The sequence below is a fragment of the Urocitellus parryii genome, chromosome 11 (genome assembly GCF_045843805.1).
Source record: "Urocitellus parryii isolate mUroPar1 chromosome 11, mUroPar1.hap1, whole genome shotgun sequence".
NCBI lineage: Eukaryota > Metazoa > Chordata > Mammalia > Rodentia > Sciuridae > Urocitellus > Urocitellus parryii.
The window spans coordinates 9,885,032-9,908,970 of NC_135541.1; the positions used below are offsets into that span (position 1 = coordinate 9,885,032).

Below are 23,939 nucleotides of genomic sequence, written 5' to 3' on the forward strand. Positions count from 1 at the left end.
AATCCCTCATACCCCAAAAATGATCATCCTCATCACTGGCACCAGTGATTAGAAGCAACTGGATGACAGGAAGACTCATCCCTAAGAAAGGGACTCTGGGGGCAAGTGGAGGAGGCGCACTGTCTGGGGACCAAAGCCAGGAGGGAGAGAGACTGCCTCGAGGCAGGTTTTAAGCCACCCCAGCATTGCCACCAAGTTGGTTTGCTCTTCTGTAAAGTGGGACTTGAACTCCACCAAGGCTCCTCCGCATTCTCAGGAGCCAGAGCAAGTGGGGACTGCGGTGCTTCTGGCGGAGCCTGCAAAGGAGGGAGCTGGCATCTGATCTCATTTTAAGTTTAATCTGCAGGAAACTGTTCAATTGAATTAAATTGTCGCTCTGTTACAAAACAAAATAGGAAACTGCAGCGTGAGCCTGGCCACACGAGGAAAACCATGCTGTCCAAACAAGCAGGTGGCTGCATCCGAGTTGGCCCAGACTGCTTGGTGGCTCCATGTTCATTTGTCCGACTTTGGGCTCTGCTTGGCCAAGTGGCCACAAGCCCCAGAGATTCCAAAACCGTTAGTTGATTTTCAAGGTTGTGTTGATGCTGGGGTATTGTCTGTCGACTGGAGAGCCTGACTGGATTTGGCAGGACACTTGCATGCCACTTTCAAGGAGCCACCAGCACTGCTGAGGGCCTCGCTGACTGAATGGAAGGCCTAGGACGCTGTTCCAGCCCCAGCTGCCCCGTGAGTCTGTGCAGCTGGGCCTGGCAGCACCTTTAGACCCAAAGCAGGGCCCAGGGCAACTGCCCTGATGTGTTGCCCAGCCTCAGCTGTTCCCAGCCCCAGAAGCAGCACAGCAGAGCAGGCCAGATGGCAGGGGGATCAATGGGAAGCCAACCTTGGGTGGCAGCTGGATGGAGGCTGCATCCACCCCAAAGCACCCAGGGCGGCACCAATGCCCAGCCACGGGTTCCGGAGTAGACAGTCAGCTGTCCCCTGGCAAAGGCTGTCCCAGCAGCTGCAAGAGGCTGGTAGCACCTTGCAGGGGTCCCAGGCCAGGGACACACCATGAGCAGCAGGAGGCACAAATAGCTAAACCCGGGGGGTGCTTGGGAGTACCTGCTAGGTGAACCTAGACAGGTGGTGGGTCAAGGTCAGGAGCTGCCCACGAGAGGCAGGTGCAGGGAGGAGATGGGTGGCCTGGATCCCACCCTCTCAACAGATGTCCCCTGGATGACAGCAACACATGAACCTTCAGCAGTCACTAGCTTTGTTTTCTTTTTCAGAAGGTAAAATATTTCTTTATAAAAATATTAAAATAATACAGAAGGGCATCAGGTAAAAAAGATGACGTTCCCCCACTTTCCGTCTCTACTCTGCAGACATCGTCACTGCTAACAGTGCAGGCTCGTGACCTGGGCTATGTGTGCAGATAAAAAATACCTACAGATGTACAACGATGCTCCCAGACTTCTAGCCCAAAACAGGGTCCAACTCCTGATCTGCCACTTAGTTCTCCACTTGATCCCCTGTCACATTTTGACCCAGGTCACTCCTTTGAGTGGTAACTGGTTTCCCCACTCCCACCATGAGGAGAGGGGCTTCTGTTTCCTGTTTCTCACCCTTACGTCGCTACGGTGAACATCCCTGCACACACATCCCGCACAGCAGCCTGAGGATCTGTGCTGCAGAGATCCAGAAGCTTCAGTGGGTCCTGGATCATCATAGTAAAGTGTTCAGGGGCTGGAGGTACACCTCAGTAGTTGAGCAGGTGCTTAGTAGGTGAGAGGCCCTGGGCTCAAACCCAGCACCAAAAAAAAAAAAAAAAAAAAGCCTGAATAGAATCTGGGAAGCAGTCTCTGAAGGCAGGTCGCAGGTGCCTCACAAACAGCACTTTGGATTTGAGAAACAAACTAAATAAAATCTAAGCCCACGCGCATCTGCATATGATTTTGAGGGGTTGACAGGCCCCTGATCTAAAGCCCAAACAGGACTCCAGGCTGAGACCCCTATTTACTGTAAGACCCCAGGAGTCAATGAAAAGCTGTGGTCTCCCCTTTCTCCCAAATGTCATCAGAATTCCTCAGGTGGAGACACTGCGGCACGGGCCACTGGCTTATTTTCTTGTGTGTGTCCTGCAGGTCATTGCAAATAACTAACCAAGGAAGCCTCTGGACATCAGAACTGGGAAGATGGCAGAAGCAAAATACTAATAAAGTGGCAATCACCACGATTCACATCTTGGTGTGACTTATTAGCAGACCATCCAAACCTCATGGTCCTGCAAACAAGGACAGCAGGGCCCAGGGCCAGGGCAGGCTTGGGCAAGCCTAGCATTGTCCAGGGCACAGCACGGTCATCTGAACCTGAATGGGGTCCCTCAGCAAGGAAGGCACATGGGAAGCAGGGGTCAGAACCTGGAAGACCTGGATCTGGCCAGATCTGGTAACCGTGTTCCCCTGGACAAGAGACTTGCCCTCTACGCTTGTGGTCTCACCCCTCCCCTGGGATGGAGGGGGATCAAGAGGAATAAGACCACTTTCTCAAACAGGCAGTCTCCATTATGAGGAAGTACAAAGCACCCGAGCAAAACGGGGAGACAGGCCAGAGGGCCCATGTTCACCTGAGAGCTGTTTGTGAAGACTAGATAATGCAATAAATTTCTGAAATTCAGAACTCCCAGGCCCCTGCTGCCACAGTCCAGAGCCCGAGCTTGTTGATTTAAGAGAAATGCCGGCTGGTTTGTAGCCCCAAATCCCTGCAGATGGATGATTCTCAAGCGTGGGCGGTTCTGTCCCCCAGGGCACATTTGGCAATGTCTGAAGATATTTTTGGTTGGCATGACTCAGGACTGGGGAGGGATGCTCCTGTATCTGGAGGGAGAGAGCCAGGAACAGGGCAGGGAAGGCCCATAGCAAAGGGCCGTTTGGCGCTGCTCCAGGGAGAACATGGGGTCACAGATCCAGGACTGGCCACTGATGAAGAGGTCCTGTGGATCCATGACTTTCTGCTCCTTTCCACACAGTTGGCATCTGCCTCCAGACCAGAAGCTGCCCTCCGGGGTTGGGAAGGAGCAGGCCCTGCACAGGCCACGGAACCCTCAACTTGTAGGAGGCCAGGCCTCTCCGCCTCCAGGACCGCAGCAGAAGGTCTTGGGATGACGATGAGGCAGGGGGAGCATCCCGGCCCCTTTAAGTTTTAAAGAAAAGTTTTTTCCGGAGGAAATTAAAACAACCAGGAATCTGTTTGTAAATTCCTCTCTCTGAAACAGCGTTAGCCACCTGCAAGAAGGAGAGCACAGGGAGTCAGAGTTCAGTTCCCAGCTGAAGCAAGCCAGGCTGGGGGGCCAGCACCAAATGGGCCCGGGGTGTGTGGTGTGCAGAGCTGGGACTTACCGCCTCTCTCCGTTATTACTTTTTTTTTTTTTTTTTTTTGCAACAGGGTCTAAGTTGCTGAAGCTGGCCTCGAGCTAGCCATTCTGCCATCTCAGCCTCCCTAGTCGCTGGGATTACAGGTGTGGCCACCACACCCAGCACTACTACAAGTTTAAAGAGCACAAAACACAAAATTTCAAAACCCAAAACTTAACAAAGTTCAAATCAGAACAAAAGCTTCACATGAAGAAAGGTCGAGAGAAGAGACTAGACCAGGAGTCCTGGTGGCCTCTGGGGGTCACCTACTCAGGGCTGTGGCGCCTACTCCCGGCACTGTGGGAGGTGGCTGCTTGCGGCCTTGGCTCTGCTGGGCCATGCTCAGGCCACAACCTCCCTCAGAAGCAAGCACGACCCCTTAGAGCCCCTTCTCATGGCGCAGAACACCAGGGCGGAGCAGGAGGGTCCAGAGGCAGCCACATACTCTGGGACCCTTGGAAGAAGCAGCTGCTCCAGATGGGGTTTCCAAGGAGCGGGCCGAGCCTGTCAGGCCGCCCTGCCCTTCCCTGTCTGTCACTCCCTGGAGCCCTGGATGCACAGCAGGGGCATCCAGGGTCAAGAGTAAAAACTATGCCATGGGGGGAGGGGACAGGGGGCCCACCACCAGCCTTCACTGAGCCATCCACTGTGGCAACAAGGGCAGCTATGTCAACGGGGACTCTCGGCCTGGGGCTCTGACAGAGCGAGGGGGCGTGGCCCTTGCAGGCAGAGAGTATCAAAGCCCAAGGCTCAGAGGCACACAAGGCCGCCTGTCCCTTGCCTTTGGTGTGGGCTTGGTGTGCTGCGCCCGCCCATGCCCTGAGGAGGACATGCTGCCCTCCAAAGTGAAATGGCACCCACCCTGAGCAGCAGGGACAGCAGGTCTTCAGAGTGAGCCCAGCACTCGAGGACGCTGTCCAGGGTCTCGATGTACCAGGAGCCACTCGAGGTGTCCCTCCAGGAGACGAAACCTGCGGGAAGAGGAGACTGAGCTCCACTGGAGAGCTGCGGGGGCCACCTCCGGACTGGGGCCCATCTGCTTGTAGCGGAAGGAGCCACGTCCCCGTGGCCCTGAACACTGGTGACCTTATTTCAACCTCGTGATCACCTCCTGAGCCTGGCTGCGACTGTTTTCCCAGCAAGGAAACCGAGGCTCTGAGAGCCCAATAACACGGGGGAGAGAAGGACACGTCTCAGCCCTTCCTTCCTCCTGTGTGACAGGCACTGTGCTCCATGATGCGCCAGCTCCTTGGATGATCCCCAAGAACCCCAATGTAGGATTACTATTCCCATTTTAAAGTGGAGGAGGCTGAGGCAGAGCTGGGGGAGGGTGAGGCAGAAGCACCCCAACTCAGTGGCTGTGCACCTCAGGCATCTCACCTACTTTGCCCTGAGCTGAGGCTCAGAGAAGTGAAGTAACTTGCTTGGGGTCACAGAAGCAGCAAGGTTCAGAACCAGGACCTCACAGCATGGCTGCCTGTGAGGCAGATGGGAAGACCCCCAGGGATGCGCTCACCTGGGAAGGTCGAATAGGACACAAGGATATCACTGGGTGTGGGCAAACTCGACACTGCATCCAGCTCGTCAGAGGTCCTCGGGCCTTCCTGGAAGGGGACAGCGTCTGGCTCAGGGTTGCTGCCAGAGGCCCTGTCTCCAGGAGAAGCGTGGGCCACCATAAACCCATGGTCTTTCTGCTCTGCAGGAAGCAGAAACAAGCACTCATCACCAAGACACACAGAAGAAAAGCCCTGGCCCTGAAGGCTTCGCTGGTGAAAGATATTAAAGCCAGGTGCTAAGATGTGATGATATAACTGCAGACTAATAGTCCTTATGCACATTGCTGCAAAAGTCCCCAATAAAATAACTAGCAAGTCAAATTCAGCAGCACAGTAAACAGATCACACACCATGGCCAAGGGGGAGTTACTCCTGGAATGCAAGGATGGCTCAGCACTGAAAACCAATCCGTGTAACCCAGCTCACCAACAGAATGGAGAGAAACTACATGACACAGAAAAAAACATTTGATAAAACAAACAACCTTTCATGATAAAGACACAACAAACTAAGGACAGACGGAAACTACCTGAATATGATAAAAGCCATGTGAGATCAGCAAAATAAAGGAAAGGGACCCAGAGGGTGAGAAGATGGAAGCGGGGGAGTGACATTAGCCAAATTACATTGTATTTTGTGCACACAAATATATAATAACAAACCCCACCATTATGCATAAGTAATATACCAATTAAAAAGGTCTAAAAACAAAAAAGCCACATGTGAAAAACCCACAGTGAACATCGTACTCAATGGTGAAGACTGAAAGCTTTTCCTCATTGCTATGCAACATGGTACTAGAAACTCTAACCAGAGTAATTAGGCAAGAAAAGGAAAAGGCGTCCTGTGTAGAAACTTCCTCTGTTCACAGAAGGCTTGATCTAATTAAGTAGAAAACCCTGAAGATTACACCAAGAAAACTGTTAGGACAGATAAAGATGAAATCAGCAAAGGAGCAGGGTACAAGTCAACACACACACACGTGCAGTGAACTATATACCGAATAATGAACAATCAGGGAAGAAAATTATGAAACCAATTCTAGCATCAAAACAAAAAGTTAGGAATTAACCAATGAAAACTACAAAACACTACTGAAATAAATTAAAAACAGGGCTGGGGCTATAGCTCAGTGGTGAACGCTTGCCTCGAATGCATGAAGTACTGGGTTCAATTCTCACCACTACATATAAATAAATAAAAATAAAGGACCATTAACAACTGAAAAAAATTTAACTAAAAGAAATTAAAAACAACATAAATAAATAGAAATACTACCCATGGCTATGAGTTAGGGAACAGTATTGTTAGGACATCAATATGACTCAACACAGCTATAGAATAAATACAATTCCCGTCAAAATCCCAATGATTTTTTTTGTTTGTTTTTTTTGATGGAGCTGGGGACTGAACCCAGGGCTGTGTGTATGCGAGGCAAGCATTCTACCAACTGAGCTCTATCCCCAGCCCCCAATGATGTTTTTTGCAGAAATAAAAAAACAAATTCTAAAATTCAAAAGAAATCTCAATGGATTCCAAAAAAGCCAAAACAATGTTGGAAAAATAAAAAAGAATAAAGCTGGAGAACCTCCTGACTTTAAAACTTACTACAAAACTAAAATAATCAAAACAGAGTGGTGCCAGCATAAAGACAGACACAGAGACCAGCAGACTAGAATGGAGCCTCACTGCAGTCCACTGATACTTCACAAGGGTGCCAAGACCTTTCAAGGGGGGAAGCACAATATTTAACAAACACTGCTAGGACAACTGGATAGCCACATGCAAAGGAATGAAGTTGGACCCTTCCTTAATACCATATACAAAAAATTAACTCAAATTGGATCAAGACCTAATTTTAAGACCTAAAAGTATAAAACTCTTAGAAGAAAACATAGGGTAAAATCTAGAACCATGAGCCAAGTAAACCATTTTTCTTTATAAAATAACCTCAGGTATTCTATTATAGTACCAGAAAACTGACTAATATGTGGGAGAGACCATAAGGAGGACCAAAGGAGACAGGGATGAGCAGAGACTGTGTGAAAATGAAAGGACAAAGTGGGCTCAAAGACAGGGGTGTGCGGGAAAGGGGAGAGGCTGAGTCATACAGAAATGCCAGCTGCATCTCCACACATGTGTTGTCTTCACACTGCAAATCTGATGCAAAGGCGTGGCCTTCAGGGTTATGCACTGTAGGCACAGCTTGGTTCTTAGCCTCATTAACTCAAAACTCCCTATAGAGCAAGACTAATCCCCACAGAATAAACACACAGCAGGAGGAGGGCTCCCTCCACACACAACCCACAACCACAACTAGGTGGCACATGTGCCTGCTGTCTGCCTTCTCGGCTTGGTGTCTGAACTCAAGAGGGGGTCACCCCAAAACTGACAGCTGAGCCTCATCAAGGCAGCCACCTGGCTTCCATCACGTGGACCACACGTGTCATACTGTGTCACACTGACTCCACACCAAGTTACTGACTTCAAGGCCTGCTGTTCAGCCCTGGAGCCATGCCACCTCTCAATGAAGGGGGTGGATAACATTGTGGCATTTTAAAATTATCTTAAATTATAACTGAGTTCTAAAATAGCATAGTCACCAAAATGCAGGGCAGAGTTTCTGATGCACATAAACAGGACACCCTGCAAGGAATGGGCACAGTTCTGCATTTCTGTTCTCGGCTGATGTGGCGCCACCGTGTGGCAACAGCACTGAACACCAGGCAGCAGAGCAGATGGGGAAAAGCAGCAGAAAAGAAACTCCCCAGGGGCTTGTCCCGCCGCTGCTGCTGCTGCTCCGGTGAATTCTGCTTTGTTTTTGTGGCGGCTTCCATGCTGTAGAGTCCCCTTGGGTGGGCTGGGCAGCTGTGTGGGATGATGGTGCCCACTTCTCTTAACAGGTCCGGCAAAGGGACAAGGAAACGACAGGCCTTTCAACTGTCTCAACCCCTGGAGAGTCCAGGCAGAAGGGACACCTGGGACAGAATTTCTGGCGTTCCCCACTATCACCACCATAACCAAGCCAGGAAAGCAGCACTTCTCTTTTGTCTTTTTAATTTTTTTTTTTTTTTTTGGTCTCTTTGTTTTGATTTTTGAGATGGGCCTCACTATATTGCCCAGGCTGGTTTCAAAATTCTGGGCCTCAAATGATCCTCCTGCCTTAGCCTTCCTCCTAAGTAGCAGGGACTATAGGTGCTGCCATCACACCCAGCTTCTTTTCTATATGAAAACCAGGAAATAAGCTAGGTGCAGTGGCACATGCCTATAATTCTAGGTACCTGGGAGGCTGAGGCAGGAGGATCACAAGTTGGAGGCCAGTATGGGAAATTAGTGAGAATCTGTCTCAAAATAAATTTTGGGGACGTAGCTTAGTAGTAGATCACCCCTGGACTTAATCCCGGATATGAAAGATAGAAGAAAGAAAGGGAGAGAGAGAGGGAGGGAGGGAGGGAGGAGTCGGAGCAGCAGCATACACCTGTAGTCCCAACTACTGGGAGGCACAGGCAGAAGGATCACTTGAACATGTAAGTTCAAGACCAATCTAGCGAGATCCAGTCTTTAAAAATCAGGAAGTGGAGAGGGACCCAAGCTTGTTCTGTCTCTCTCTGTGACACTCTCGCCAGGCTGACATGCACCAAGACCCTCCCATGCACCACAGCCTGCCCTTCCTCACCTCCTGAACCTTGAGCTACACAAACCTCTGTCCTCTATAAATCACCCAGTGTGTGGTATTTGATTACGTAACAGAAAATGGAGTGACACAGCATAAAGCAAAACTACAAATCATCCTTTAGGTTTCTTAAATCACCAAGACCCGGATTCTGGGGAATCCCAATGGCTAGATTCTTCGGTTTCTCCCTGTCGTTCAGCTGTGGCCTCTCTCCCCCCCTCAGTGGAAACGAAGGTCAGAGGCAAGACGACCAGGAAAACAGAAAGACAGTTTTCCACTCTCTCCACTGCTTTGTTTTTACCAAAATTCTGAAGTTGCCAAAGTCACAGGAGCCTGTGACGCTACTGCAGTGTAAAATGAAGACCACCCTGTTCAGAGCGGACAAGCCTGGGCCTCCTCTGGACAGCTGAAGCACGGCCACCCTGCAGCAGGGACCGTGCCTGGTACCTCTGACTGCCTGGAGCGGCCCTGTGGACACGGGAGGTGCTGCTGGGGACGGGAGGGACAGAGGCTCCTTCCCCATCAGGGCTGCTTACCCCCACCACAGGCCTGGATGAAAAAGAGCTTGGGCTTCCCCCCCAGGCTGGGGCAGCTGGTCCCGTTGAAGATGTTCACAATCTTCTCAACGGACACAGAACATCCATCTGTGCCGTAGACAGCACCCGGAAACTGGAGGTGGCTGGCCTAGAAGACAAGGACCCTGGTTAAAACCAAGACACAGAGGCAGAAATCCAGTGGCCTTTCCAGAGGCTTTGTGGGGGCCACACACTCAGAAGTTCCCCCTGGGGCTCTGGACTGACTGACAGAGCAGGTTGATCCTGGAAGGACCCTGAGCAGCATCTGTCCCTGGTCAGGCCAGCTATCAAGAGTGCTGGCCAGATGCCGCTAGACCAGAAGCCCCCCCAAGTGTGATCCCTGGACCAGCAGCATCCGCATCACTCAGAACATTCAGGAAATGAGGATCCCCGGCCCCGCCCGGGCATCCTCCCAAGGCGCTGAGCAGTCAGAGCTGCTGCTCCAGGGCTCTTCCCGTGCACAGGACCACATGGCCACCTGTCAAAGCTCTGGACACAGGTCCACATGGGGCCTGAGACTTCTCATGAGGGCTCAGGGGACACCCCTGCTGCCACACTGTGAGTGAAAGCCCCAAAAGGTAGCGCCTGCTGGTGACAGGCCAGAGTTCCGCTCTGGGAGGATGGCAGGCTGGTGGGCCAGACCATGATGGTTTCCAAGAAGGGGAAATCCTGATTTTTATGTGCTCTGAAAACACGCTGAAGGCCACAGGGGTGACTGTTGGGCTGTCCAACCCCCAGAATAAAAGATGAGGACTCCAAGGCCCGGGCAGGGGCAGGGGCTTGGCCACGGTGAGTCAGCACATCACTGGCCAAGCCCTGAGCATGTCCCGGTGCCTGAGTCCCCCAGAGCAAGGGCCTGAACACCCTGCGGGGCCTGAGGATTTGAGGGCCGCACACAGCTTCACACAGAACCGGGTGGAAGCTTCGAGAGTACAGCTCGCCCCTCCCTCGTGTCCTGCGGGCTTCTCTCAGGAGGCTGCCCACCCGGGGCCCCCTGGGAGAACGGCAACAGGTGGACAGGGCTGCACGGTTCTTCACAAAGCCGAGGGTGTGGTGGACATGAGGGACAGGAGTTCTGCAGGGCCTCTCGCCCAGCTTCGCCTGTGCCTGACGGGGAGCAGGGTCGGGGAGAGCCTCCTACCTGACAGCCGTGGGAGAGGATGACCACCGCACAGCAGTCCAGGGCACGGTGGTCCTGCTGCGCCAGCTCTACCAAAGCCTGGACCATCTTCTACAAGGGAAGGCTGCAGGTGAGCCAGAGCACTGGCCATCAGGCCACCCGCCTGCCGCAGAGGGCAGGGCCCAGCATTCGCCCTGCCTCCAAGGGCCAATTCTGAGGTAATCGTCACGACAGCCCCATGCTCAGGGGAAAAGGTCTGAGCTCAGGCACCTTCTTGTAATCCCACAGCAGCCCCCCAGGGGACTCTTCTGGCCTTCTAGACAGGGACACTGAGGCACGTGTCACATGCAGGCAGCAGGCCTCATGCCCTCCTGAGTGTCACCCTGGGCCACACCCCATGGTCCTACAGGGGCAGTGCTCATCTGGGAAGTCCCCAGCTTGCTCCCAGGGTCCCCTACAAGGCGCTGCCCACTTGCCTCGGCTCCCCCACATGCGGTGACAGGTACCTTGGCAGTCAGGTTGCACGTCACCTCCACGGTGAAATGCAGCGAGCGGAAGCGGCGCTGCATCTTCTCACAGTCCACGTTGGAGCCCAGGCGCGTGCTGAGCCCCGAAGCACGGGAGAAGCTCACATTGTTGATGATGAGGCAGTGGCCGCAGGGGTCCGCGCGCAGGACATATGCCTGCCCCAGGGACAGGGGACAGGACCAATGTGATTGGGGCTGTCCCACTTCCTGGAGGAGGTGACCCTGCTTCTCACTCAGGGGATGACAGCTGAGAGCTGGGAGAAGCATGGGGATCCCTTCCACTGCAGGCCCCACCTGGGACTCCAGGACACAGAGGGACTCAGGGAGCCGCAGGGCGGGCACTGGCTGCCCCTCTACCGAGAGACGAAGGCTCCCGACTCTGTGCTCAGGGAAGGAGCAGCTGGCTTAGAAAGCCTGTGACCCACTGGTGCCACACACCAGTCGGTGGCTCTTACCCAGGTGCACCTGGTGGGCATGAGGCAGCTGTGTCCGCAGACTTCACCCAGGTCTGGCCCCGGAGGCGGAAGCCACCTCCCCCGGCCCAGCCCCCTGCGACCCTCCCACAGCTGCCTCTTCCTGCTCTGGGACTTGCTGCCCTTTATTTGCACCTTCCCTTGCCGAACTTCCCTCCCCTGCCAGACTGAGGGCTCCCTGTGGCCTCCATCCCAGGGCAGTGCCCAGGAGCCACCCAACAATACACAGGTGGGGACAAGAGCTCGAGTGTCCTGGCATGGAACAGCGCCACGGCCGGTGCTGACGACGTCCCGTTAGGTGGGACCTGATTCTACCACTGGGGTGAAGCAGGCCCGCTCGATGGCTTCAGTGAGCACCAAGCCCAGGTCAGAGCCATGGACGGCGGGCCGGAACCTCGTTCCCCAACTGGGCTGGGTCCCCAGGACTCCTGACGGCTGCAGGGAAGGGGCGATGAGAGGGACAGGCCCCTAGTCTCATGGAGACTCACCAAATCTGCGTTTCCCCTGGACAGCTCCTGAGCATCTGGAGAGACAGACAGAAAGAGAAACGTGAGTGTTGGGGCCCCAGGGAAAGGCCAAGGGACCACGCCGGGACTCGGGACCCCGCGCTCTGCTGGTGATGGGATCAAGTGGCACAGCCACCGTGGAGAACTGAGTGGAAGTTTCTAACAAAGTCGAACACACACAGACCCTGGGCCTCTGGCCACATCTCCAAGAGGCCTCCTCATAAAGCCCCTGAGCGAAGCTACCAACCCAACAACAGGCTGACGGACACACAAACTGACAAGCAGCCACACAGCCCCCCACAGAACGGGCTACCACACACGCGGTGCCACAGGTGGCCTTAAAACAGGCGCTGCGTCAGAACGCCAGACGCTGAGGACTGTAGACCGGGCTCCACTTACTTGAATCCCAAAACAGAAAGGGTCAGAGACGTTCCAGGCAGCAGATGCCCATGGTCTGTGGGATCCGTGGCCTGGCACAGTGGGTCCTCCAGAAATATTTGCGGAAGGAGAATCAATGAGCGAAGATGACTCGATAATTTCAATTAGCAAGAATTCAAGTGGCCGCCAGCCTGTAAAGCTCTGAGACATTCTTTCCTTTTGAAGCAAGGAGGCCACTGTGCTGCCTGGGGTGACAGTGGTGCCCTGCTGTGTTCTGGCCAAGGTGCCACTTATGGCTCAGGGCTCCCACCAGGTCCCTGATGGGAACTACACCCTTGCCCTTTTAAACAGCAGTCCCTATGCACTTTATAAATTAGAAATGGCCTGATCTAGCCCAAGGACTCCTGTTAGTCTGCAGGCTTCATTCCGAGAATGTTTGCTCATTCCCAAATTTCTACTCACCCCCAAAAATATAACCATTAACCACTACCAAAGAGTTCACTGGTTCCGAATGGGGCTCACAGGCTGCAGGCGCTGGAAGGAGCAATTCAACTCACACACCAGGGGAAAGTGGGCGGGGCCAGCAGCAACAGGGACAGAGACCTGTGCACAAGAGCAGCTTCTCTCAACTTGTTCCGTGGACGTGGGGAGAACGCACTCCCATGGCTAAGTGTAAAGTGTATGTACAAAAGAACCAGTCTGATGGCCCGAGTCACTGGCACACGCCCATGTCTCCAGTAAAAAGGGGAGTGTCCAGGCCGGTCAGCGGCTTCCCTTCCCTCTCTTCTTTTCCTTCTCTTCTTCCTTTCTCTCCCTCCCTCCCTTCCTTTCTCTTTTCAGTACTGAGGACTGAACTCAGGGGATTCTCTACCACTGAGCCACACTCCAGATTTTTCCTTTTTTACTTGGAGACAGGGTCTCGCTAAGTTGCCCAGTGGCCTCAAACTCACGATCCTCCTGCTTCCGACTCTCGAGCAGCTGGGATTACAGGTGTGCACCATGGCACCCAGCTACCATTTCCAACTTAACACTTGAGCTGTGACTGTGGGAGGCCAACCTTACGGGTGACTGAGTTACACTCCCCAGCTGGGTGCTGAGGCGCTCAGTCACAGAAATGGGTGTGTCTTGCTACAGCCCCATGGGTGAAGCTATGCTCACCTGTTCCTTTGTAATATAACCCCTTGCCCTGTTTAGGAGAGAATGTTCCATGGAAGTGCCTTGTGTGTGTCCCCTTCTCTTACTGTGCCCTTGGGTGTGGCCTACCCAGGTGTCAGTCAACCTGCTGACAGTGGACATCATGAAGATAGACTCAGCCCCCTGAAACCTGACCCCTTGCCTCATTTGAATAGCTTCTCCTGGATAAAAGGGGTCAGCGCGTGCTCTCGCTCTCTCTCTTTCTGCGGACCCTTAAGGTCAGAGGAGCTGTCACAGCGACCCCAAAGAAAAAGATATTTGTGTCTCTTGTGTGGTTATTTCGTGCTGCCCAGTTAGCCCAGTTTAACTAGAATGACCCCTGAGCCTTTTAGTCGAGAGAACAGAAACCCGGCATGTGACTGCTCCTCTCTGCTACCCAGGGAAGGAAGGGGAGGTGCAGAACTAGCCCCTCAGCAGCCCTGGCAATTCAGAAATCAGAGGCAGCGAGCTGACCGACTGGATCCAGGCTCAGGCAGTGTGAGGCCCTGGGTGAAGTCCTTTCCCAGGGCTGCCTCACTCACCCGGAGCTGTGCTTCCAACAAGGAAGTCCTGTCATTTGTCCCTTTGAGCCAGAGGGAATCAGAGGCTAGAGAGCCTGAGTGGCCATAAGAGGAGAGAACAGCCACCAGCCAGGTGAGGGGCCAGGTAGCGTGAACAGCCAACTTCTACTTTCAAGAAAATTCCAACCCAGGTAGGGCATGGGCAGAGAAAGTCATGGTGGTGATTAATTTTTGTGTCAACTTGACTGGGCAACAAGGTGCCCAGGTACCTGGTTAGCCATTACCTGTGGGTGTGTCTGTGATGAGCTTCTGGAGGAGATGGTTGGCTCAGTGGACTGGGCAGAGCAGGGGCCCCGCCCAGCATGGCAGGCCTCCCCCACTCGCCAGGGGCCTGAGAAGAACAAAAAAGCGGAGGAAGGGAAATTGGCTCTCTCTGCCTGACTGCTGGAGCTGGGACGTCCCGCTTCCGTCTCCAGACTGGGACTGACACTTGAGTGCGCCTGGTTCTCAGGCCTTTGGACTCGAACCAGAGTTACATGAACCAGGATTGCAGAGCTGGGTCTGCAGCCTGGGGACAGCAGGTCGTGGACTTCTCGGCCTCCATAATCACACGAGCCAATTCCTTATGATAAGTTTCTTTCTAGATGCGTATGTACACAGAGACTGTTGGTCCTGTTTCTCAGAAGAACCCTGCCTGATACAGCCACCAACAGCTCTCCCAGCTCCCTGCTGCAGGAGGCCCTGGCCAGGACAAGCAGCCACACACGAGCCATCACATTTTTTTTTTAACATTTATTTTTTAGTTGTAGTTGGACATAATACTTTTATTTCACTTTTTTTTTTAAAGAGAGAGTGAGAGAGGGAGAGAGAGAAAGAGAGAGAGAGAATTATAATATTTATTTTTTAGTTATTGGCGGACACAACATCTTTGTATGTGGTGCTGAGAATCGAACCCGGGCCGCACGCATGCCAGGCAAGCGCGCTACCGCTTGAGCCACATTCCCAGCCCCACTTATTTATTTTTATGTGGTGCTGAGGATCGAATCCAGGGTCTCATGCATGCACGGCAAGTACTCTACTGCTGAGCCACAACCCCAGCACCCGCCACCGAGCCATCCCGTTTTAAAAGCTCATTCCATTCTGAAGCAAACGCATTTCCCCCCAGTGTACAGAGACAAAGCTCTGGTGGCACACAAACGGAGACAAGAAAGAAGATGAGCCATTTGTTCTTTGAGGCAGTAGATGGAGTGAGTGAGATCTTGGAGCCAAGGTTCAAATCCTAGCCCTGCCACTTATCTGCTGCATGACCCTGGGCAAGTTGCTCAGAGTCTCTGAGCCTCTGTTCTCCCTTCTGTATCCCAGGATGAGAGAAGCAGCTGCCAGCATCAGGGTTGTGGTGAGTTCCCAGTTGATGGGCACATCAGTCCTGCCATAATTGACAGCTCAGTAACACTGAGTGTGCCCATTTTTGTTTTTATTTACACTACTGCTCCAGAGCAGCAGGGGTACTAACCAGCACCCTGACATTTGGGGCTGGGTTACTCTATTTTGTATGGCTGTCCCATGTGTCATGGGATATACAGCCACATCCACAGCCTGTACCCACCAGATGCCAGCAGCACCCACTCACCTTCAGCTGTAATGACCAGATGTACCTCTAGGCACTGCCATACATCCCTGGGGAGGGGGACAAAATAAAAATTGCTCTTTGCTCAGACACACTGACCTTCTTGTAGCACCCTTCCTGGGCCGACTCAGCAAAGGCCCTGTGAAGTCCAGCCGGTGGCCCTGCTGCCGTAGCCCAGATGTTCCTACCCTCGATTGCAGAATGAAATCCACCTAAGAAAACCCTGGATAGTGCCCATGACCTCATGCCCAGAGCCCATTGCTGCACCGGAACCCTCATGTGACCTGCTCTCAGAGGCCCGCTTCTTCCCCTACAAACTGGAGATGATAACAGAGGGGCTTTCCCTGCCCGCCACTACCCAGCATCATTTGTTTGTTTACTTCTTGAGGTTTTTTAGTGTTTTGGGGCTTTTGTTTTTTTGGTACTGGGGATGGAAACCTAGTGTTCTACCACTGAGTTACATCCCAGCCCTTTTTATTTTATCTTTTTTTTTCATTACAATTCTTATTACACATATAGAGCACAATTTTTCATATCCTTGCATATAACATGTGTTCCTTTTTATTTTATCTTGACACAAGATCTCACTAAGTTGCCCAGACTGGCCTCCAACTTATGATCCTCCTGCCTCAGCCTCTGAGTTGTGGGATTACAGGTGTGTGCACCACCGCATATGGCCATGGCACAGTTTAGACCACCTAGAAAAAAACAGCATGCACAGTAAAGTGATATTCATATTTAAGGTGATCCTATTATCACTAGTATCATCCATCTACCCTTAGGACAGCACACTTCAAGTCCAGACCGTTGGTCCGAAATGACTCAAACGGACACTTCTCAGAACCAGACAGCAACATGGGAACTTTGTGTTTTGCCTGCCTCTTCCCTACCGGGCAATAATGCATAAGAACAATTCCAGCACCTCACTTCCTCATGTTGTTGGCTGCTCTGCTTTAGCAGGCTGTCTGAAGTCACAGTCATCAGGACAGACAGCACGTCTCACACGGCTCACAGGAAAACGTGTAGGGCATCAAAAAGGGCGGTCACTGTTGGCAAGGACGCGGAGGAAGGAGCACCTCTACCCTCACTTCACGAGATTACAAAACACATTTTTGAAAGCCAAGCTGGTAGCATCTATCAGAGGGATAACCACGATTTCTTTTGAAGATATACGTTGTTATGGGCCAGACTCCATTTTACCCTGAGACTCCTTATCATGTACAAAAGGCTTCTCCCATGGGAAAGCCCGCCTCTGTTCCCACTAATAGTCACCTAGCAGAGCATACTTGGCAACACAAAATAGCAATTCTTATACAATGTAAAATTGTTCTCTTTGGTTTCCATTTTTTTAAGAGAGAGTGAGAGAGAGAGAATTTTTTAATATTTATTTTTTTAGTTATCGGCAGACACAACATCTTTGTTTGTATGTGGTGCTGAGGATCGAACCTGGGCCGCACGCATGCCAGGCGAGCACGCTACCGCTTGAGCCACATCCCCAGCCCCTGGTTTCCATTTTTCTTGGGCAACGTACCTTGTCAAGATTGACTGTCTAGAAGTTAGTAACCATTCTCTAACATGAACTGATCATTTTGACCCCCTTCCCTTCTGCTGGCTTGCTGCCATGCCAACCTGGAAAGTCCTGTGGGAAATACCAATGTACCTGTTGCATCGTCTCGCTAACTGCCCAGCTCAGCTTCTGTACCTGCTTGCTTGCAGCTACGGCAACCGGATGTGGTTTTTGCCTTTAACTATCCTAAAATGCTCAGGCTCGGGACTGTTCCTTGCAGAGACACTTCTGGGTCTTGTGGGGGAGCAGTCATGGCCAGGCAGCTAAATAAAGACTCTTCAATTTGGACAAAACTGGGACTTCACGTGTTTTCTGAGCAATGCCCCACAACAACGTCTCCTGTCAGAGAGAGATGTGTGCCGGGAGGGGTGGGACAAATGACACACAGCGGCCCACATGAAGCTGCAGGAGTTGAGTACTCAGCACAGAACAAACTGGTCAATCCACAGCCCTGCTTTGGTGGCACCTAAGGTCTGAAAAGGTAGCTATCTCAGGACGCCTGGTTTGACCTCAGCCCTATAATCTATTCCTCTAACAGCAAGAGAAAGAGATATATATATAGTCAAGGGAGGACAAAGGTATGTTTGCTCAGAAGGGCACACCGCCTAGACTTCTGAACACCACCCTGCGCAGCACAGAGCAGTGATTCCCAGACCTGGGAAAGCCTGGTGCTGGAGATGGAGCCCACGCACCATAAACTCTGCAAAACCAGTTCCAATTAGGACCTGTCAGCCAGGCCAAGACCACCAAGAGATGCCCTCGGTTGTAGTCAACCCCAAGCCCAGAGGTGACACCTGGGCAGGATCTAACAAACTCCCTCCTTCCCCAATAAAAGTTGGGACACCAGGAAGTGAGCTGTCACTCTCCTCTGAGTGCACCTACCCTCTCCCTGGGTGATTTTCCCCATCCTCTTCCTCTTTTAATAAACTGCACTATACTTTGATCAAGTCTTGGGTCTTGCTTGAAATCCTCTCACACAGACACTGAGCTGAGAACATAGCGTGGCCTCCGGGAAGCTCAGGTGTTATCTTATCTCCGCTGCCAGGGCTAGAGAGCGGTCCAGGCAGAGCAGGGTGGCCTGGACAGCAACCCATTTCATTTCCATTTCCACCTTACACCAGCTGTGCGATTTGGGGACAATCATTTCCAAGTCTGTAACTTACTTTGTTCAACAGTAAAATAGGAAAACCATAGCACCTGCTTCACCCGAGTTGGAAAGATTAAATTAAATCATGCAAGCACCTGGCAGACAGCAAGCAGTGGATGACCTAACCCTACTGTTGTTACTAGCTCAATGCCACACAGGGGTCCCTTAGGCAGTCACAGAAGAGGAAGCACATGCCAGGTGAGGTTGTGCACACTGTAATCCCACAAGGCTGAGGCAGAGGATCCTAAATTCAAGGCCAATCTGGGACACTTAGTGAGACCCTGTCTCAAAATAAAGTATAAAATGGGCTAGAGAAATAGCTCTGTGGTAGAGTGCCTGGAGGTAGGGGTGGGGGACATGAAATATCCCTGGAGGCAAAGCCCTAACTGACAATAAACCACCAACAGGAGGTTAGATAAACCCTAAGCTGTTCAGAATAGGAGTTGCCACCACCCGCATGGAATGAAGTATTGACCACACAGCACAGTGACTGGATCCCACAGATATGACAGGAAGAAGCCAGACACTCCAGACTCACACATGGGATGTCACTCACGTTGCACTTCAAGCAAAAGGGATCAGTGATGACAGAGACTGGAACAATGACTACCTCAGGCTGAGAAGGGGGACAGACGGAAAGAGAAGAGTCTCCTAAGACACTGGCATATTCTGTACCATGACGAACTGGGCAGTGGTAACCTGTGTGGAGAGAATCATCCAGCTGCATTCCAGGGATTTATGCATGTTACTGGATGTAACCTTGTGACTTCAGGCAAATATTTCACCTCCCTGGACCTGGCTTCATTCCTGTCACTCAGGACAGACAGCACTAAATACTGCCTTTTAGGGCTGCTGTGAGGGAAGGTCAGGGTGTACACCACGCTACGCTGACCCCCTTCTGCCACAAGCCATGGGCTAGTCCAAGCTACTCACCACGACCCAAAGGCAAATCCAGAACAGCTGGGCTTCAACACTCTGATCAAAAACAGGGACACTCAAAATAGACTTCAGCACCTGCCAAAATTATGTCTCTGAAGACCTACTAGAATGTTCTACCTATCAGCACTCAGTAAGGCAACACCATGATTGAATTCTGAACCTCAGCCTACCTAGCTGTACCCAGTCACCAGTGACCACGCATCATGCCCACCCACCACCCACCCTCTCAGTACTCACGGGCATCCCTGAATTCTCCAGAACCAACGTCCACTGGCCTGAGAACTTCTGGCCTGAGCTTAGCTGGCGGGAGCTCCCTGGGCCCCAGCACCACCGGGGTGAGTTTTCCTGAGGCTGGCTTCACTGGATCCAGCATCATCACACGCAGCTCCTCTGGCACAAGGTCCAGGGATCTGACGGCCTCAGGATCCCGCTTTACCGCTTGCCGACTTGTCCGCAGCAATGAAGCCAGTGTGTCCTGGCCCGTGTCCTCTAAGCAGGAGATGAACAAAGGAAGGGCCTGCCTCCCTCGAGTCTCAAGATCGATGACCAGCTGCCGGGCCTGATCCCGGCGAGACCCAGAGCCTGCCAGCTGTTGGAGAGAAAGATCACACATACATTACCCCAGGCACCTTCATGTGGCCCTCACCTGTGCCCCATTTCCCACCTAGCAGAAGTCTAGACAACCAGGCCACCAGGCAGAAACTGAGCTGCACGTGAGCCCACGCTCCTCTGCAGCCTTTGCTCATCTGGTCACGTAGCATCTCAGAGGCACATGCTATGTGCCCAGCATGGTGCTACGTGCTAAAAGCACAGCAGGGACAGGGTCAGTCCTCAGGTGCAAACACCTAATGGGGGTACAAGGAGGAAAAGCACCGGTGACGCAGCAAGGGAAAGCCCACGAGGCTGTCAGGGTACAACCGCCAGCCAACTCAGCCCTGGGGGCTGGAAAGGCCCCAGGATGGGAAGGCTTAGCTGAGACCCCAGGGAAGATGAAGAATGAACAGTGAACTACAGAAACCGAACGGAGGAGGTGGGTAGTGGTGAGGGATGAGACCTTTGTGTGGCCAGGCCTAGAACTCATCCTGAGAGCTGTGAGGAGCAACCAAAGCGACAGAGTGAGATCTGACTTTTGAAAAGTCACCTGCGGACAGGGAGGACAACGGAAAGGAGTGAGCCACAGCCACACCGGGAGGTGCCAAAAATGGCTGGAATGGAGAGAAATGAGAGGACAGATCAGGAGGGAGAATCCACAGGACATAGGCACTGACTGGGTGGGCCGTGAGGACAGAACGATCAAGACTGACACAGAACAGGCGGAAGACAAGATGCTGGTTATCTGCTGCCCTTTCTTGGAGACCTGACACTGGACAAGTTCTTCAGGATCCACAGGACAAAAATAGAGGTGGGACCTCAAGATCCACAGGGATATGACACCATCTTGTCCTCAAAATTTCTACCGCAGCACTGTCCTAGATAACTTTCCATGGTGCTGCAAATCTGCACCTGAGCTGTTTGACATGCCAGCTATCAGTCACTTGTGGCTGTTGAGTGCCTGGGACAAGCAGATGAGGAACCCAACTTTTAATTTATTTCATTTTAGTTACTTAATATCCATTTAAATAGCCACATGTGGCCAATGGCTACTAAACTGAACAATAGCCCTCCATGTTACTGGGAGGATAAGTGTCTATGGCAAAATGGCTTCCTGCAAACAGACAGTGGTGTTGCGATTTCTCTGGGCACTAATGGTGATATTAGATGCATCATTTCATTTTCCCCCCTCAACCACTTCAAAGGGCTAAGTTACAACTTTTTCACCCTACTCCTGAGGGAAACTGAGTCACCAAAAGTTTTTTGTTTTAGTTTTTTTTTTTTGCTATTCACTAATACAGACTGAGCAACCCTAATCTGAAAATCAAATCCAAAATCCTAAATATTTGGAGCACAAAAATGATACAAGTGGAAAAATTCACTTTATGAAACTTTATTTCATGCACAAGATTACATAAAACATTATGTTAAAAATTATCTTTGGGGGAGAAGGACATGAATGTGTATTTTAAAGATAGTGGTTAAAAATAAATAAATAAATAAATAAATAAATAAAGATAGTGGTTATTTTATTTCTTAAAGTGGATAGTACATGGGTATTTATTTTATAATTTTTTAATGAGCATGTTATTGGTATATATTAAAAGTTTCATATACATAAGAAAATATATTTAATGTAATAATAATAATGACATAGTCAACAACAATAAAATTATTTAATTGTGCATCACTTTGGGAAAATAAATACCTTCAGGCAATGTGTATAAGGTATATATATGACACATCAATGAACTTCTTATTTAGAATTGGGTTCCATCCCCAAGGTACTTCATTATTTACATACAAGTATTTCAAAAATCTCCCAAAATCCAAAATCCAAAACATTTTGGTCCCAAGCATTTTGGATACAAGATATTGATTCAACCTGCATGTAACAAAGCCAGAATGGGGGTCCAGATTCATCTAGGTCCTAAGCCTGTGTGTTTATACCAGCCATACCAGTGGTGACAAAATGGCCACCTGTGGTTACTTGAAAAAAATTTGAATTTGTTGCTAACATCTTAAGTCAAGGGAAAATGACAGAAATTGAGATTCCCAGCCTCTCTCAAAATTTGAAAAAGGTAGCAACACTCAGCTAGAGATGAGGCTGAGGGCAGAGGCTGCTCTAGTGTCCACCTGTGGGCCTTCCCTTTAGCTTGTGGTCCCTGTGCATGTGTCTGAAAGCAAGGACTATGGCCTCGAACCACTTTCACTGCCCAGTATGGGCCACAGAACAGGTTCTCCTGATACTTCTTTTATTATTAACTGGTAATTACCCATATGACACTGGACCACTTTATCCTATTACAGATGCCTTCTCAGGACCAGGCCAAGCTCCTGGATGATGCAGAGGATGGAGCCTTGGCCTGTAAAGCAGCCCCTGGGGCACCAGCCAGGGGCCTCCAGCTGGCCATTCACACCCACCTCACATCATGGCAGGAAATACTCCTTCCTGTATCTTTACAGGCCTGTGGTGAGGCTCAAACTGGGCAAAGATGTGAAAGTGCTTGTTTAGAAAGCCTCAAGTTTGCCTTTATTAGTCCATCCATCCCCCACATCACGGCCTGTCATTTTCAAAACCTCTCACTTCATGCAGGAGGTGGGTGAAGAGGGCACGGGCACTCTGTGCGCCTGGCGCCGCCCCATTTCACATACCGTTTCGCTTCGTCCTCGGGCAATATCACTGCGGCCCCATTTCTCAGAGGATCTGACTCTCTCAGGGGACAGCAGTGGGCGTCCAGAACCTCTGTGCTACCGCATGAAAACACACAGCCTCCTCCTCACAAGACACGCGCGTGGTGGCAGCGCTGACCGTGCGGGGCGTCGAGTCGCCTTAGCAGACCCGCAACCAGGGGGGCCTGGGATTCTCTGGTTCCGCTGCAGGATTTCGGGGGCTCCCCAAGAGGGATGGGCACCGTATGTGCAACGCGGAGAGAGGAGGGCGGGAGCGGGGCCTTTAAGCCAAGGGGTGGCTTCTACAGCCTTCTTGGCACATCCTCGCGGTTCCCACCAGAGACGTGAACGTCCACGCGCCGCGCAAGGAGCAGAGAACGCAGACGAGCAGGGACACACGCGTACCTGGATGTCCTCGATCATGTCGGGCGTGAAGAGCTCGCGACTCAGCAGAGCGTCCCAGAGCGGGGCCACCTGCAGCTCGCTCACCAAGCGCACCCGGCAGCGCCGCAGGAGCTGCCGGTCCGCTTCATCCATGGCCGGCAGAACGCTGGACCCGGGACCCTGCCAGCTTCCGGGCAGCGGGGCCGCGCCCCGCGCCCCGCGCTCCGCAGGCCCCGCCCCTCCATCGCCCCGCGCCCTCCGCAGGCCCCGCCTCCGCACCGCACCGCGTCCCGGGAGCCCGCCCCTAGGCCGAGCCACAGCTACTTCCGAGCCCACTTGGCTCCGCCCCCAGCCTATCGCCCCGCCCCACAACCCGACCCATGACGCTGCTCCGCCCTCGCCCCGCCCAGGACCTGCCCCCACGTCATTCTCCGCCCTTGAGCCTTAACCCCGCCCCCTGCGTGCGGTTACGTCACTTCCCCGCCCCCTGGAACCGCCCCCACACCAATGCCGCCTACTTACCCTTGCCCCGCCCTCAGGTCAACCCCGAGGCCACTGCTCCGCCCCTGAGTCGGGGCTTCCCCTCGGGGGCCCTCCTGCGGCCCGCGCTGCCGCGTGCAGGTAACTGTAAGCGATTTTGCACCTTCTCCCCTCCCTGCCTTCGGCACGATGACCCTCTTTTATAGAGACTCGGGCACTCACACGACTAGCAAAAGGGAAAGCCCGGCCTAGAGCCCTGTCTGTCCTGACGCGTTCAGCCCCGTCCAGCGTGAGGCTCCCCTCTAGCCGCCTGCCTCCGCTCCCATTCCTCCCGGAGACTCGGATCTGGCGCTTAGCTTCCAAAGGCCTGTGTCTCATCCGACCAAGCCTACCTTACACAGTCTCCAAGCCCCCCTTCCCTCCCTCCCACCCTATCACATCCCACCAAGAAAAAACACTGGCAGAAATCTAGTCTTCTGAACGATGATAGTTTTCTTGTGCTCATTTCTTCCTACTTTTCAAAACTAGTTGTTCTGTTGAGCGTCTACTAAACGCCACCTTTGTACTACTCACTTTACAAGCTTTATATCACTTATCCCTGAGTAAATCCTGCCAGAGAAAAAAAATCTTTGCC

At 52.1% G+C, this 23,939-nt stretch overlaps 2 protein-coding genes across 2 annotated transcripts in view; one reads left to right on the plus strand and one right to left on the minus strand.

The window, feature by feature from the left end:
- Window positions 1–2,201, plus strand: part of LOC113191186 (chymotrypsin-like elastase family member 2A) — a 12,693-nt gene extending 10,492 nt beyond the window's left edge. The window contains exon 8 of the mRNA XM_026400857.2: window positions 2,127–2,201. Coding sequence (XP_026256642.1) covers window positions 2,127–2,144 — 18 coding nt within the window. The 3' untranslated portion in view covers window positions 2,145–2,201. The remainder of the gene's footprint in view (window positions 1–2,126) is intronic.
- Window positions 1,260–23,027, minus strand: Casp9 (caspase 9). The gene is made up of 9 exons (XM_026400856.2): window positions 22,847–23,027; window positions 19,415–19,766; window positions 11,808–11,842; window positions 10,826–11,002; window positions 10,341–10,430; window positions 9,161–9,308; window positions 4,912–5,091; window positions 4,257–4,366; window positions 1,260–3,266 (listed from the first exon to the last, which is right to left on the minus strand). The coding sequence occupies exons 1-9, from the start codon at window positions 22,976–22,978 to the stop codon at window positions 3,177–3,179; spliced, it is 1,314 nt and encodes a 437-aa protein (XP_026256641.2). The 5' UTR covers window positions 22,979–23,027; the 3' UTR covers window positions 1,260–3,176.
- Between the last annotated feature and the right edge of the window lie 912 nt (window positions 23,028–23,939).

Coding starts and splice junctions, on each gene's coding strand:
- Casp9 (XM_026400856.2), bottom strand. CDS start 22,978: ATGGATGAAGCGGACCGGCAGCTCCTGCGGCGCTGCCGGGTGCGCTTG. Junction 19,767..22,846: donor ACATGATCGAGGACATCCAG/GTACGCGTGTGT, acceptor TCTCTCCAACAG/CTGGCAGGCTCTGGGTCTCG. Junction 3,267..4,256: donor TGCTGTCCCTGCTGCTCAGG/GTGGGTGCCATT, acceptor TCCTTCTTGCAG/GTGGCTAACGCTGTTTCAGA.